A 15,074-nucleotide genomic window follows, 5' to 3' on the forward strand; every position below is an offset into this window, starting at 1 on the left:
TTTTCTCCTATTAGACAACTCCCATCTTTCCAAAAAACAAACTAAACTTACTCAGCATCCATAGTTAAAATGTATTTGATCCTGTTGAAGCCAAGGGACATACAAAAATGCAACTGATGACAATGAAGCACTATGTTTTAGCCAAGTAGGAAGCTGGCTTGTAGGTAGCACTTACGGAGATCAGAAGCATCAACCTTGCTTCCATATTTCTGTGGTTCATCTCCTTACAAAGATTAAGAAAACAGCCAAAATACACATTTCATGTACTTAACAGACATAGTAAAACCCACTCAAAACTACTAATATTTTCTTTCATTTGCAATAACAGAGCAAAAAAGAGAAATGTCTGGTTGTTATATCTCTGAAGAGTCCAAGTGCAGCAATGGCACTAGGATCCTACTATAAGGGCAGGCTGAAGCCAAGTGGGTAGACAGCTTCTCTTTGAAATCAGCCTATCTGATTTCAGGGCAGGACTGTTGATCTGCCTGAAGGCAGGAAGGCCCTACAGGGGGATCTGGACAGGCTGGATAGATGGGCCGGGGCCGATTGTATGAGGTTCAGAAGGCTCAGTGCCGGGTCCTGCACTTGGGTCACAACAACCCCATGCAACAGTACAGGCTTCTGGAGGAGTGCCTGGAGAGCTGCCTGGTGGCAAAGGACCTGGGGGTGCTGGTCGACAACTGGCTGAATATGAGCCAGCAGTGTGCCCAGGTGGCCAAGAGGGCCAATGGCATCCTAGCCTGTATCAGGAATAGTGTGGCCAGCAGGACCAGGGAGGTGATAGTGCCCCTGTACTGGGCACTGCTGAGGCCGCACCTCGAGTCCTGTGTTCAGTTTTGGGCCCCTCACTACAAGAAGGACATCGAGGTGCTGGAGCACGTTCAAAGAAGGGCAACAAAGGTGGTGAAGGGTCTGGAGCACAAGTCTTATGAGGAGCGGCTGAGGGAGCTGGGGTTGTTCAGTCTGGAGAAGAGGAGGCTGAGGGGAGACCTTATTGCTCTCTACAATTCCCTGAAAGGAGGCTGTAGCGAGGTGGGGGTCAGTCTCTTCTCCCAAGTAACGAGTGATAGGACAAGAGGAAACGGCCTCAAGTTGCACCAGGGGAGGTTTAGGTTGGATATTAGGAAAAACTTCTTCACCGAAAGGGTAGTCAGGCACTGGAACAGGCTGCCCAGGGAAGTGGTTGAGTCTCCATCCCTGGAGGTATTTGAAAGACGGGTAGATGTAGTGCTTAAGGACATGGTTTAGTGGTGGACTTGGCAGTGTTAGGTTTACAGTGGGACTTGATGATCTTAAAGGTCTTTTCCAACCTAAACAATTCTATGATTCTATGATCTACTGACAGGGTGGAATCTAGCAATTCTGCTACCCTGGCCTTTGAATTTAAGATATGAAAGCCCAGTCCTGCAAACGCTTCCTGGAAAGTGCTGAGAGCAAACAGAATGTAAGCAGCATTACATGGGCCAATAGCTCTTCATAATATGCCTCTGAAAATGAAAATTTGATTTAGAGTCCTCTACCTGTACTATATCAAATTAATCAGGTGATCTAACCATATTATTCCAATGGATTAGATCTCTTTGCTACAGTGGCCTTGGGGAGCTGTGGTATTACAGTTCATATTGCCATCCAAAGCAAGAAAAAACAAAACAAACCCAAAAATTATCATAGTATAATTGTGAATTCAATAATTAAATTAATAACAAATGTGCTATATAAATGACTGTTAATATATATAATTTTGTTACTATGATTGTAAGAACTCCTGGGCTATTGAGAATTAAGGCCATGCCATACGTCATTTAAAAGATTATTTCCCTAAATTTGCCATAGGATCTTGGATTTGACCTATAGCTTAATGTCTCCAGGGATTACTGATCACCATATATTTAGCCAGACAGATGGACATTTACAAGCCCTGAATTTCTATAACAGAAGCAGCATATAATTACAAAGATTGCACATACAAACAGTCTGGTAAGTCATCCAGCCTTATATTTGCAGGAGTGAATTTTGGGTGTCACACTTGTGATTCTTTGAAAGGGGCAATTTTCAAAGGGCAGATTCTTAACATATGATGGAAATCTGGCTCCTTAACGAGTCCAAGCAGATCATTCAGAAATGGAGTATCCCAAATTACTATTCACTTACGCTCCCAATTTTGAAGAAACATACCTTTCAGTTCTTGTTTAGTTGCTATAATTTTATAAATTTGCAGCAATGTAATTTAATTTCTGGAATGTAGTATAATTACACTGAATATTCCTGTTTTGTAGACAGATAGCTTCAGAAGTGTGCTCTAAGCAATATGGGTTTATGCTGAATATTATAAAGACAGGTGTTATATCACACACTTATTATCAATATTTATCTATATTGTGGCAAGGTCTGCAGTACTGATTATAAACCAAGGAACATTTGTAAAAACAAGTAATAAAAAGACAGCCCTTATTTAAAAGAGCTAGGCAAACAGATAGATTCTGTAATTTTATCCAACAATAGAGAAGATCCTTCCTTTCTCTTCTCTTTCTCTGCAACCTGTGGAATTATTGGACTTTACATTATGTGTGGAATAAACAAGATTCAGCCTGAGGGAATCTATAGTTTCATTCAATGATATCTTCACAGTAGTATTTTTTTTAAACATACAATGAATGGCCACACTGTGCTTATGTTTTCTGTGGAGAACATGGAAAGGGACAACTATTGTAAAACTAGTCTGGGTTTGTATCTTCAGCTCTTACAACGAACATCTTTGGTGCCAAGCGCCTCACGTGAGTGGTGATTGTGAACCATTTCTGGAGCACAGATAGAAACGAGCAGGCTTCTAGGTTGGAGCTGATCTGACTATGAGTTATAGGTATTATAACCAACTTTTCTTCCAAACCAATACCCCATCCCTCCAGAAATCTTAATAGGCTTTTGAGAGCCTCCATTTAAAGCTGGCTGCATAAAATGATCCTTTGATGAAAAGGGATTGAAACAAGGGTTAAAGTAGACATTGAAAGGTTATTGTAGAGGGCACATTGTTCATACAATCCTCCTTTAATATGTGTGGTGTGCACCTGCGATAAGATGATTCATTAGATAAGGCCTCACTTTGACAAGCTCCATCGTTCAACCCTCGGGGTAGTGATGGAACAATTCTGCACCCACCCAGTAAATATAACAAGGTCAGCATTTTTTTTTCTGGGACTTGGATGGTAATAGTGAAGCTCAGGATGCATCTTTTTTTATGTGTTATGTTAAAAAAAAAGGGGGGGGGGCTTCTATAAAGTGTTGTCTTTTATTTTTTAATGGGCCAAAAAAAAAAATGTCACCCCTGTTCCAATTAAATAACATGGTTATAGAAAATTACCAGGAAAAAGTCTGCTCTTCATGTTTGGGTTTTTTTCTGCGTAGTAAACAGTAAGAGTAAAAACTAAACTTTAGATTCTCATACCATGCAAGCTGCATCATTTCAATAAATGTTTACCAGGGCCTCACATCCACATAAGCACTGTGGATCTCACCGTACACCCAATTTGTAGCATTTAGAATAATGACATTCAAATTACTCAGTTACCAGGTCCGGTCATAAGTTATATTGACAGATTTGTTACTGTGACTTTATGTGAAACAAGTAGTTGTGTTAATTTTAGTCCTAGTAAATGCAAAAAAGAATGACAGTGGCCGCAATCTGAAAGCTACTTAAGCATGCTGCATCAATGGAACTATTTCTACATACATGGATTCAGATGCATATCTTTCTGCATCATATTAAGACTGAAACTGAAATAGTTTACAACAAATAAACAGCTCCCAAATGCAGATAACACACAATCTCTCTCTTAGACACACCATAAACACTGTTCAAGTTTCTGTTTGGAAAATTTTCTTTAAAGCAAAAGTTTCTCCCAAATTTGCATTACAGACTGGCAGATCCATTGCAAATTGCTTAACTTTGTTAATCAGCAAATGAGTAACCCAGTTAAATCCATCCCAGATACTTCATTACGATTTGTGTTCCTTTACTTAAAACATTTAATACCTTTTTAGAAATGAAGTAATACAGAAATGCTACAATTTGCAAAAAAGCGTAGTCTTAATAGTACAGTAGCACTTTAATATAGTTGTCTGTTATTAGGCATATGTAAGTGGAAGAAGACAACTGGTATGTTTGTTAAGAATCACAGGGTTGCTGGACTTTTAAAATACCATATTATTGCAGTACTGTGATCTTTTCAAAAGGTTGAATTAAAATAAAACAAACCCTAAGCCTTTTCTGGCTTGAAAACACTTTCTAACAGCTCCTAACGTCCTCCCAGTTCTCACACTTTCCATTTCTTACCTTGTCTGGCAAATCAATATTTATTTATCTTCAATATGTGGACTTTTAAATTGCTGTCATACAAGCGGAACTCATTTTTGTCCCAAGATCAGCCTGCCATCAGAATTCACTGTTTGCTCCATCTTCTACTCACCTGTCCTTGTGCATTAGTGACGAGTTGACCTGTGACCCCCTGAAGACTGGAGAGGGCACTGCCAAAGGCCTGGGAGCTTGCTATTGAGCCCATGGCTGCTGCTGCTGCAGCCGCTGCTGCTTGACTTGCTAGCGGATTATTAACCAGCTGAAAAAAGAAAGAAAAGATCATGGTAAAACCCCCGATAAACACAGAAACACAGAGTGTTAACTGGATAACATAAAAGTGATTGTGCTAACGTGGGTAAAAAACTGTCTACTCCAACAGCTTGAGTAGTTTTGAGAGGCTCTTATTTCTGAGGCTTTGGTGTCTTTGACAATGAATGGTTTTAAAAAAGCCAGAGGAAATTCGATGTTAATATTGAAGAATAAAACTCTCTTTTTTTACCCTTTCCTCTCTTTCTTTCTTTCTTGAGTTATGCTTGAGGTGTTTCTTTAGGTTCAATGTGTTAATGCCGCAGGTGTAGCAGCCTAATCCTGCTGTAAACAGCAATCAGTGAAAGATTAGTATTTGATTTGAATGGGAGTGGGGTATTTACTTGGGGATATTCAGAACAGAGGCTATTTTACTAATGACCCCAGAAATTAGAAAAACCTGCAGATCCATTTAATTTGCATCAGTAAAGAATTGGTCTCAACATCTAGATAAATCACAGCAGAGGAGTCAACCCTGTGATTAAGTTCAGTAGAAATCGACTAAAAATTCAAAATTCATTTGCAAAATCTGATACTAAGCAACTTACTGCTTCTCAACTGCAAATGATTAACTGCAGGACTCAGACACGTTCAGGAAGGGAGTTGTACTGCCCACTTCAGTCAGATCTACCTGGGTGCTCCATATAAAGCACAGAGCACCATCGCGGCTTTCACCTTAGGAGACTGGTGGAATCCCACAGAGGAACACGCCTATCAACGCTTAGGTTTATCAAACATGCAAAATGTGCGTTCCTCTGTCAGAATCAAATGTCTTCTGGAAGATGGCTTGTTCACTGGATTATTGTGAAGTTTATATTTTCTCATCCTTTTTTGAGAATGGACAAACTTTGAACCAAGCACATAGGTATGACAGAAAAAAAAAAAATTTAAAAATGCTGGGAACCATCATCACTGGGACGGCTGTCCTGAGAACAATCAAACAAACAGAGTTCAAGAGGCTGAAAATGTATTTTAGAGTGGGTTTGCCCCCTAACAAACATTGCTTTTTAGCTCAGCTTGCAAAACGCACATTAGCAGGGTAAAGTAGCCAGAAGTTTGAGGGGGAAAAAGTCTGGGGACAGCAAAGACATTTTTTCTTAGGCTGAGGTGAAAATGCTGAAGCTAACTCAGAGGCGCTTCATGTTTGAGCTGAAATTAGTAGGAGTTCTAAGTCCTTAGATGACGGGTAAATTATCAATCCTATAGAAATGGAGAGTCACAGCCACGAGTAAGGGATGTACTCCACAGACAGGCTCTGCTTCAAAACAGGTTATAAAAAATTAATCAGTGATTAGTAGATGTTTTAAGCATGTTACAGATATGAGTAGTGTGTATGTTATAGATGTTCAGAAGCCCATCAGTAGAAGATGTCAGATATGGTTATAATCTATGCTTATAAGAAACCTACTTGTCTGTTGGACGTTGCGAAATCTACAACAATTGATTGGTCATACATTAAAACATCTATTAATCATTCATTAGCCCTTCATGAAGTATTTATAAATGGAACCTTGATATAAAGTGTTGCCTAAAGGGGTGCCTTGGGCACATCCAATCCCTCTAGAAATTGTAAAGTAAATAACTAAATAAAGATTAGTAGCAATGCTGGACAGAAAAGATGACATTGTTGGAGGAAATATTTTGATTTGGAAAAAATTGTTGTATGAATCTCCAAAACCAGTCCGCAGCATCCCATGGCAAGAAAACCAAGCAGGAATAAAAAACAAAGGGGAAAACTGCAATGACTGCTTGATTAGCAGTCTGGATGAGCTGTGAAGAGAGCGGAGAAGGGCACAATGACCAAGGCAAAGCTCAGTCCTTGAATGCAGAGTGCAAGGAATTCCACTGACTGCACAAGGTGTGAGCCCAAATGTAGTTTCATGCACTCCTCAGCGACTCGGGTGGTGGTGCCTGAGCATGGCAGTATGCTGCCAGATAACAGAACAGATGAACTTGTCAGTTTTCTGCTCAAAACAGTGACATTTCTTTATTGCCCAGATCAGAAGCTGGTAAACCCTGCACTTCATGGGCAGCACTGGGACTTGGAATAATTCCCTCGTAGCTGTAAATACTTGGAGAAGAAAGGGGCAGCAGCAAAAGTGTAAGACTTTCAGAAAATGCCTTCTGCAATCTTATTAGGCACCCACAAATTACTGTGCCTATGATCCTACAGCATCTGACTGCTGGTATAAATGATAATCTTTGCATGGTTACCTGACATCAGCTAATAAACTACACTAGCTGCTATAGTTTATGGCTTCAGTTGCATGTAGGAAGTTAGGTGGGGAGCATAAGCAAGCTTGTGAATCTGGAAACTAAAAAGGGTTAAAACCCTAAAAATCAGACTATCACCTCCTAGAATCTCCTTTCCATTTTTTAGAAACTATACATTTTCAAATACAACAATAAAATTTAATTACAACAAACCCTGGAGACACTCAGGATTGCTTTTAGTTGCATCCCAGAGATAAGCTACTTATTAAAAATGATGGCAGAGGCTATGATATGCATAGGTACCCTGGGTAGTACCATGTTCCAGGAAAAATCACAATGAATGGGCCAACTCGCAAGGTAAGAGACTTCCGAGTGCATATAAAAACATCCCTATCTATTCATAAGTCTGATTAAAAATGAGAAGATGCATTTTTCTTTGAGCGCTTTGGGAAGCTGTTGACTGCAAGTTACACTCTGTTAAACTGACCACTTTTATATTGTGTGCAAATTGGGGACGGAGAAATACACCTCATTTCATTATGTCTGGACACCAAGGTAACTTCTAACACATTATATCTTGCCTTTATTTTAAAAACAAAATCTCTGACTTGAGAGGTTTATGCCATTTCTCAGTGCAGGTTGGATCCCTGAGAACACTTACTGCAAATATTAGACATATTTTATGCAAGATCCCACAAAGGGCTCTTCCCATTTTGTTTCTGTATTTAAATAAAGATTTAATTTGGAAGGCTGAGACCTTTGGAGCTGTCAATTCCAGTGCCCAAATTTCTGCTCCCACTCAAAACACCAGCCATAACACCAGGTAACAGCGATCTTAGTTTAAAGAGACAGGTCAGCCCTCTCAAGGATGCCTCCGCTAAGGACATGATTATATGGGGAAGCAAACTTTACGAGGAAGAATCTTGTAATAACTGAGTAGCTTCAGTACATTGTTCTGACTTCCCAAAGCTGAACTTTTAAAGGAAAAGCATACAAAAGTTGTTCTGCTCTCACTCAGTGTAAAGCAGGAGCCATTCCACTGCAGCAAACAGAATTCACACAAGTAAAACTAACCTGTAAAATGATGGGGGATGAAAGAGGCACTACTTACAAGATCCTAAAACTGTAACTTGTGAAGTGAGAGTTTCTAGGGTTAAGAAATAGTCTTCAAAAAGCACAACTTCAAGAAAAGTGTGGTAGAGTCAATGGTGCAAGAAGCTTTCTTGAGAACCACAAATACTTTTTTCTTCTGGAAGAACACTCTCTTCCTCCCTTTTCTTCCAAAGCTAACTTAGTATCTCAGTGAACTTGCTGTGAGAAACTGATCAAGCATTCATGTATTGTTGAATACAAGATCAGATTTGATAGCCTACATAGTAATTTTACTTTTCTCTATAAAGAGCATATCCTACTGAACTTTCATTCCCCTGGTCTGGAAATCAAAGAGCCAGTTTCACTCATTACAATATCACTCATTCAACAAATACAAACAAAAAAACCCAAACGGTTTGACTGATGAAATGAAAAGCCAAGACATTTCAGGATGCCAGAGCATCATATGAAAAAAACCAGGCCTGTAACCTGAAAGGTAAGGTCACTTTACGTAGCGCCAGTATAAGAATAAAGTTAGATCTTGTGTGTTTTCTAAAGGACTTGTTGGAGAGGCTGAATGAAGACACACTGTCTGAATGCAGCAATGGAGAATGGAGGGACGTATTGTGGAGTAACAGCAGGCACAACTTCGTTTTACAAAATAGTATTGGTGTTTTTCAGGAACGCTGTTAAAAAAGTCACATTTCTGGATATCTCCTAGAGATTAAATTAGCGTACAAAAGCAGAGTATTTGATTAGGGACCGACAGATCCTCAGTCTTTTATGTACTCAGACAATCCTTTCTGTAGGGAGCATTACACTACTAGATCAGCTACTGATCAGCTACTGAGAGTGTTTGCCTAAACCAGTGCTTTTTCAAGGGAAAACAGAAAAATCCTTTGATTTAAATAACTCTAAAAGTTGAGAAGAATTCAGCAATGGCTCTCAATCAGAAATACATGACATTTTTCTTTTTTATCCAGACTATGTGAAAAATGATCATAGAAATTAAATTTTTATTAGCATGGCATTTGCTTTTGTAAGAATTTTTAACGGAGAATCTATGTGAATTTTATCTGTGCTTAGATTATGAGAGAATTACACATTAAAATCTAGTGGGTTTTATTCCCATTTTTTCACAGTGGCTCGTGAGACAGATTCTGGGTCGTAGTCACTTGGCCGTAAGGGAAAAAGACAGGCTTTTGAGGATATTCGGGTACCTTCTTCATTACTGTGATCAGCATTATCATCTGTATTGGCTGTAGATGGTGAGATTTTGGTAGTAGGGGAGCCGCAGAGAAGGAGGGGAAAAAAAGAGTGAAAATAACAGAGGGAACACCAAGGCCAGAGAAAGGAGGAGCAGGTGCTCCACAGGAGAGCAGGTATTCTCACTGTAGCCCTTGGAGGACTCCACACTGGAGCGGAAGGATATTTCTTGATGAGAACTGTGATCCGTGGAGAGCCCATGCAAATGCAGGGGAAAAGTGTGAAGAGGAAGGAACAGCAGAGAGGAACTGTTCTGGGCTGACCATAGCCCCCCATGCCCCCTGCACCATTGGAGGAGTCAGGAGTGAAGGAGTGAAGTTGAGTCTGGGAGAGGGGGAAGGAAAGATGTTGTTTTAATGTATGCCTTTTTGTTTCTCACTACCTGAATCTATTTTAATTGGCAATAAATTAATTATCCCCAAGTTGAGTCTGTTTTGCCCATGACAGTGATTGATAAGCAGTCTCTCTATCTTGACCCATGAGGTTTCTCATCCTATTTTGTCCCTCATCCCACTGAGGCAGTGAGTGAGTGGCTGGGTGGGCATTTGGCTGTTAGCCAAAGCTAACCCACCACACCACCCCATTCCAGTAACTGCAGACTATATCTAACAACAACAATATGAAAGTGCCTTCAATACCTTCAAGACACAGAAGCAGAGCATTCCACCCTAGATACCCAGGTGCTTGGTTTCTAAACATAAACGAATTGATGCAGAAGTACAGTTTCCCTGGAAGTCCCTACTGACTCTTCTGGCAAATCCTTTACATAGTATTAATGCTTATATTCCTAATTATCTTCAGTATGCATATATACCTTGTACCAGTTGATAGCTCCCTTGGACCTATATCAAATCTCAAAATCCCTAAGGGAATTTTAAAAAAGACACTGGAAAAACTGCTTCAACTTAATCCTGGGAAAACACCTAGATACCACAGGGATGAGTGCCAAATAAATGTTTGTAATAATCAACAATAAGAAGACCACTTAGCATTTATATAGAATTTTGCAGCCAAATTTTTCAACTATGGCTGCCTGAGCTCTGCCGGTTTAATTTATTTTTTAGGGTCTTAAGAAAAACAAGTCAAATTCTCCAGAAACCTGTGAACACGCAGATCCCAAGAAAGCCAAGAGAGAATACATATGTAACATAAAACAAAAGAAATTAATTTTATCCAAAAAGATACTATGATCAAACATTTTGGAAACCCTGTATGATTTAGATATCCAGTAGAGACTTTGTTTTTTATTTTGACCCTCCCCTCCCTTCTTTTTAGTTTATGTAATAGGATAATTACAACATTTAACTTTTATAAATGAACAACAGGGTAAATTGTCTAATAAAATGGCTGTCATAGAGCCTAATCATGCATAACTCTTTGAAAACATGCCCCAGCAGGCAAATGTTTAGAAGAAAACCCCAAATTATGGAAAAAAAAATAAAAAAAAAATCTGTCAACATTTGTTATTTGTACAGTGCTGGGATATGACCAACCTATAAACTATACAATGTAGTTACAATACCCAGCCCCATCCAATAATGTCTGGTCATTTAAAAACTGCACAGGTCTATATTTGCAAATGGTTGTAGATGGTAAGAGTTCCAAACAGGCTGCTTCGACAGACATTTTAGTATATGCACATATATCAGATATTTATGTGCAGAATACAATGTAGAGACAAGGATATTGAAGCATCTGAAAGCAGCGACTTGCCAGGGACACTTAAAATATCTGGTTCTCACAGATACTTAATCTGCTCATTATATACATTCATTGTGGCTGAGCTATTTGCTGTCTAAATCTATGCTGATTTTTCTATCAGGGATAAGTACTGATAGTGGTATCACTGATGTGACATGACTTGATTCAATGCAAAGCGACGTGACCTGAGGTGATGGGAAGCACGCAGTGCTCATGTACGCCTTGATATGACATGGATAGAGGAGGATGCACAAGATTTCTCACAATATCTTTGTAAACAGGGTGCTGCTGGTCAAATTGGAACCAGTCTGAAAAACTATGATAACAATTTACAAAATAAAAAAAGGCATATTTTTAATAGAGCCATAGCAAAGCAAATAAAGAGCAGACATCATTGCCAGATCTCTAGGACCAAACTACTGGAGACATGAATAATGAAGAACACATTAGGGCACAGGCAAGGAGCGAGTGGAAACCACCCTAGCCATTTTCATTGCTGCTCTATTAGTGACAGACAGAAAAGAGAGGAAAGGAAACTAGAGGAAAGGGATCCCTGTTTGGGTCTAATCCTACAAGATAAACTCAATCAAAGGTGTCAGCATGTCTGAGGCTGAGTCTTATACGTTTACCAAAAAGGAGAGCAAATATATTTAAATATATTTAATATATTTAAATATAAATAACTACAAAGAGTAGCTGACTGACTCCTTTAGCAGCAGGTCAGTACTTACAGACTACCCACAGTGGTTCCCGGCTGTCCACATTTATAACTTAGAAGTATGAAATGTTCCAGATCCGGATAAGCTGGCACACACTGTTCCAGATTTTAATTAAACATAGCCATCTTGGTTTAGTCTGGTTAGTTACCTTTATGTTTATGCAGTCTTTAAAATATCTACAACAGTTTATTTTGTGCATGATGTAAACATACTGTAAACAAACTACCTCATCTGACTTGATGAAATTTTGCATTGCTACTAATCGTAAATTGTATTGGTGCTCATAAAAGAGGAAAGAGCACTGAAAAAATTATCTGAATTCTCTAATTTTCTGAGGTAGTTCCCGTGTGTGGCAAAAATCAAAGCAAAGAGCATCTCCTAAACTTTCTGAAAGGGGCTGCAACTCAGCTCATTTCAGGTTGATTAGTTCCTCGGTTCCTGTGTTTGTCTATTTTAGAATGATTTATCTGGCTTCTGAAAGATGCTTTCCCCACAAGAAAAATGGTTACTTCAGGGCTCCCTTGCTGCTAAAAAAATGAACTCTTATCAAAAGGAAATTGCCATCTGTCTTCTCGGATAAGAGCCCAGCACTTGGGTCTCAGTGATCTAGCCTCTGTAGAAAGTGTGTCAACCGTGAGACACACCAAATTAATCTCCTTAATCTAAAACATTTATTTGCCTTTAATTTGAATGTGTGAATGGCACGTGCACATGTAAATATGACCATTTGCATATACAAATGTTAAAAATGCAATGTGAGGTCAACACCATGATAATATGACACTTCATGTTGGGCATTTGAGAAAATATTTCTGAAACAGTCTTGTTTTACAGTACAATATGCAATCTTTGTATACATGCCTGGAACTGTTTATTTGGATATTCATATTAAAAATCAGACTTTTAGGTACAGACCTTCTCTTTTGCCCTTTGAAGAATAAATCCTGCTTAATACTTAGGGACACATTGCTGACTGAGAACATACATAAACCTTCTTTAAAAATTCTAAGCCAGCTGCTCTGCAAAGATCCTCATTTTCAAAGCTGGAAATATATCTGGATACTTTCATTTATTTGTAATGTAATAGCATTCACCAAATAGGTCTGCTTCCATGTAAGCTAAGTGCTTACACTGAAGTCTCATTGTCTTGAATGTGAACAAGATCAGATCTAAAACTGGAACTACGTGGAATATTTTTCTTTTTACTGCTTTCAGCTCCAAACTTGACCTTAGTAGACGCACCAATCTGGTACAAAGCTGAAGAACGATATAGATGACTCCCGAGTGCAGTGGAAAGATTGCTGGCAAAGATACAGGTCAGTCCAAAATCCAAATCTGGTTGTGAATCCAGGTATCTAGAAAGCTGGCAGGATTTAATCCTCTGTGGTTACATCAGTTTGCCCAAAAGTCAAAATGACATAAACATAATGGATACTACATGTTTGAGAAGTTCTCTCTGTTTTCCAGGTTTCATGGAGAGATATCAAATCAGTTGAGACACTAATTTTTAATTACACATTTGAGTTTTGCTGAAGTCTCAGTATATAAAGTGAGATTTGACAAGTGTGAACAAAGTTGAAGGAAGCATTTAGTTTGAAAACCTTGAAGTCGAAACCACCCTTCTAATAAGATAAATATATGGGGTGATAGCCACTAAAACAAGAAACCTGAGTGAAAGTCTGTGTGAGGGGAGAGGGCATGCAAGAAAAGGATGCTGGGGGTCCCTAAGCAGGATACTGTTAACATTTTCCTTAGGGTGCTATTTTATTACTTTAGTACAGTTCTGAGTGCCCAGTGATGGACTGGGAACGTGACTTTGTTCCACTGTGTGCTGTCTGTGTGTCAATGGGGAGGGTACTGCTGCTACTCCTTTTCTAAAGACAGAGCAATGAACACTTATGAGCCTGCGCTCCCCCTCCTTGCACCAGCACTACGTGAGCATATTGCATCTCAGATGGTAGCAACCTCCTGCCACATTCACCTTTGGAAGGCTTCATTTGACTGTAAACATATAAGAAGCTGCCAGCTAACACAGGACTGACTACAGCACTTTAAAGCCACTGTTTATACATACATACACCCACTATTCTCTTTTTCACCAGCAGTCCTGCTCTGTACATAAAGCTACATATACATTTTGGCTGTATTTAACACGCCAAAAAATGTGCCCTCAATGCAGCTCCTGCAGAAGAGGAAAGGCAGAAAGGTTAATAGTGTAATGCAGCCATATATGAAACATTTCCACAGAGAACCCTCTCTCCTCCCAGGCACTTCCATCTCATTTGGTGTCAGCAAGAAACCTGCTCCTAAAAATGAGCTGCAAATCCTGCCCCAGAAGCAGCACTGCCAGAGCGTGCTTACGTGTGCTGCGTGGGGCTGGGCTGCGCTCAGCATCAGCTAGGTGATTCCAGGTTTAATTTTGTTAATGTTCTTCTGAGAGGTGTACAAAACATTTACCAGTTATTTTAAATTTACTGATTGCCTTGAAAGCTTTTTTTTTCTCTCCCCCCCCAATCCAGCCATGTCCCACCTTTCCTGTGACTCCTCCCTGGGTTTTTCTGGGGGGTGGGTATAAATTTTTTTGCCATGATAGACTCTCCTTCTGCTTTTACCTATCAGATTCCTCTTCTCTGATCTCTTATCTCCAGTCTCAGCCACTTTGCTCACGTCAATCTGGATCTGGTCACAATAGGTTTTCCATATGGGAGTTCACACAGAGCTGCAAAAGCAGCAGTAAATCTACTGTGTCTGTAATGCTGCCATATTAATTCCTAATCAATTGCAAAGCTGTATTTGAAACTCATATATTTCACCTCAGTAAAATCAAAATAACGTCAAGTTGCCAACAGCAAATGAAACTTGGAAATATAATTAAAAACATATAGGCTAGGAATGTATTGTTTCTGAGGTCTTTGCAATTGCCACTGTGCTAGTCACTATAAATTGATGGCAAGAGGGTATATGAAACTGAGATCCTCTTATAACAAAAGCATAGCTCTATATTGCTTGAGGTAACAGAAGAACCGCTGTTAGCTGAATGTGAGTGATGACTGCAAGTATAAACTGAAGAATTTTTTTTTGCTGCAAGAATCAATTCCAAATTGCTTAAAATCTGAGGCTGAGATCCTGCAAAGACTGCTTAAAGTTAGCCTGCATGCAAGTGCTAATGCAGTCCTGCGTAAACTCAAGATTGAGTTTGTGTTAGCATCTTCTTGTGACTGTGATTTTTCTACTTCACAGATAAAGATGGGGTGTGACTTACACTCCACGTTATGCATGTCATTATATAAAATCACATGCAAATATTAATTTACCCCTATGCTGATATTACTGTATTTTAAACAAAAGTCGTGGCAAGGTTTAGCTCCTATCATCCTCTTTTTTTTTTGTGTGTGTGGAGGCAGAATGTCAGAAATAATGCCTAT

At 39.3% G+C, this 15,074-nt stretch overlaps 1 protein-coding gene across 1 annotated transcript in view; it reads right to left on the reverse strand.

The window, feature by feature from the left end:
• Nucleotides 1–15,074, reverse strand: part of POU6F2 (POU class 6 homeobox 2) — a gene marked incomplete at both ends in the record, with an annotated part of 314,808 nt that overhangs the window by 52,447 nt on the left and 247,287 nt on the right. The window contains one exon of the mRNA XM_082306980.1: nt 4,464–4,610. Coding sequence (XP_082163106.1) covers nt 4,464–4,610 — 147 coding nt within the window. The remainder of the gene's footprint in view (nt 1–4,463; nt 4,611–15,074) is intronic.

Source organism: Platalea leucorodia (assembly GCF_965183815.1).
Source record: "Platalea leucorodia genome assembly, chromosome: 1".
In the NCBI taxonomy this organism is placed as follows: domain Eukaryota; kingdom Metazoa; phylum Chordata; class Aves; order Pelecaniformes; family Threskiornithidae; genus Platalea; species Platalea leucorodia.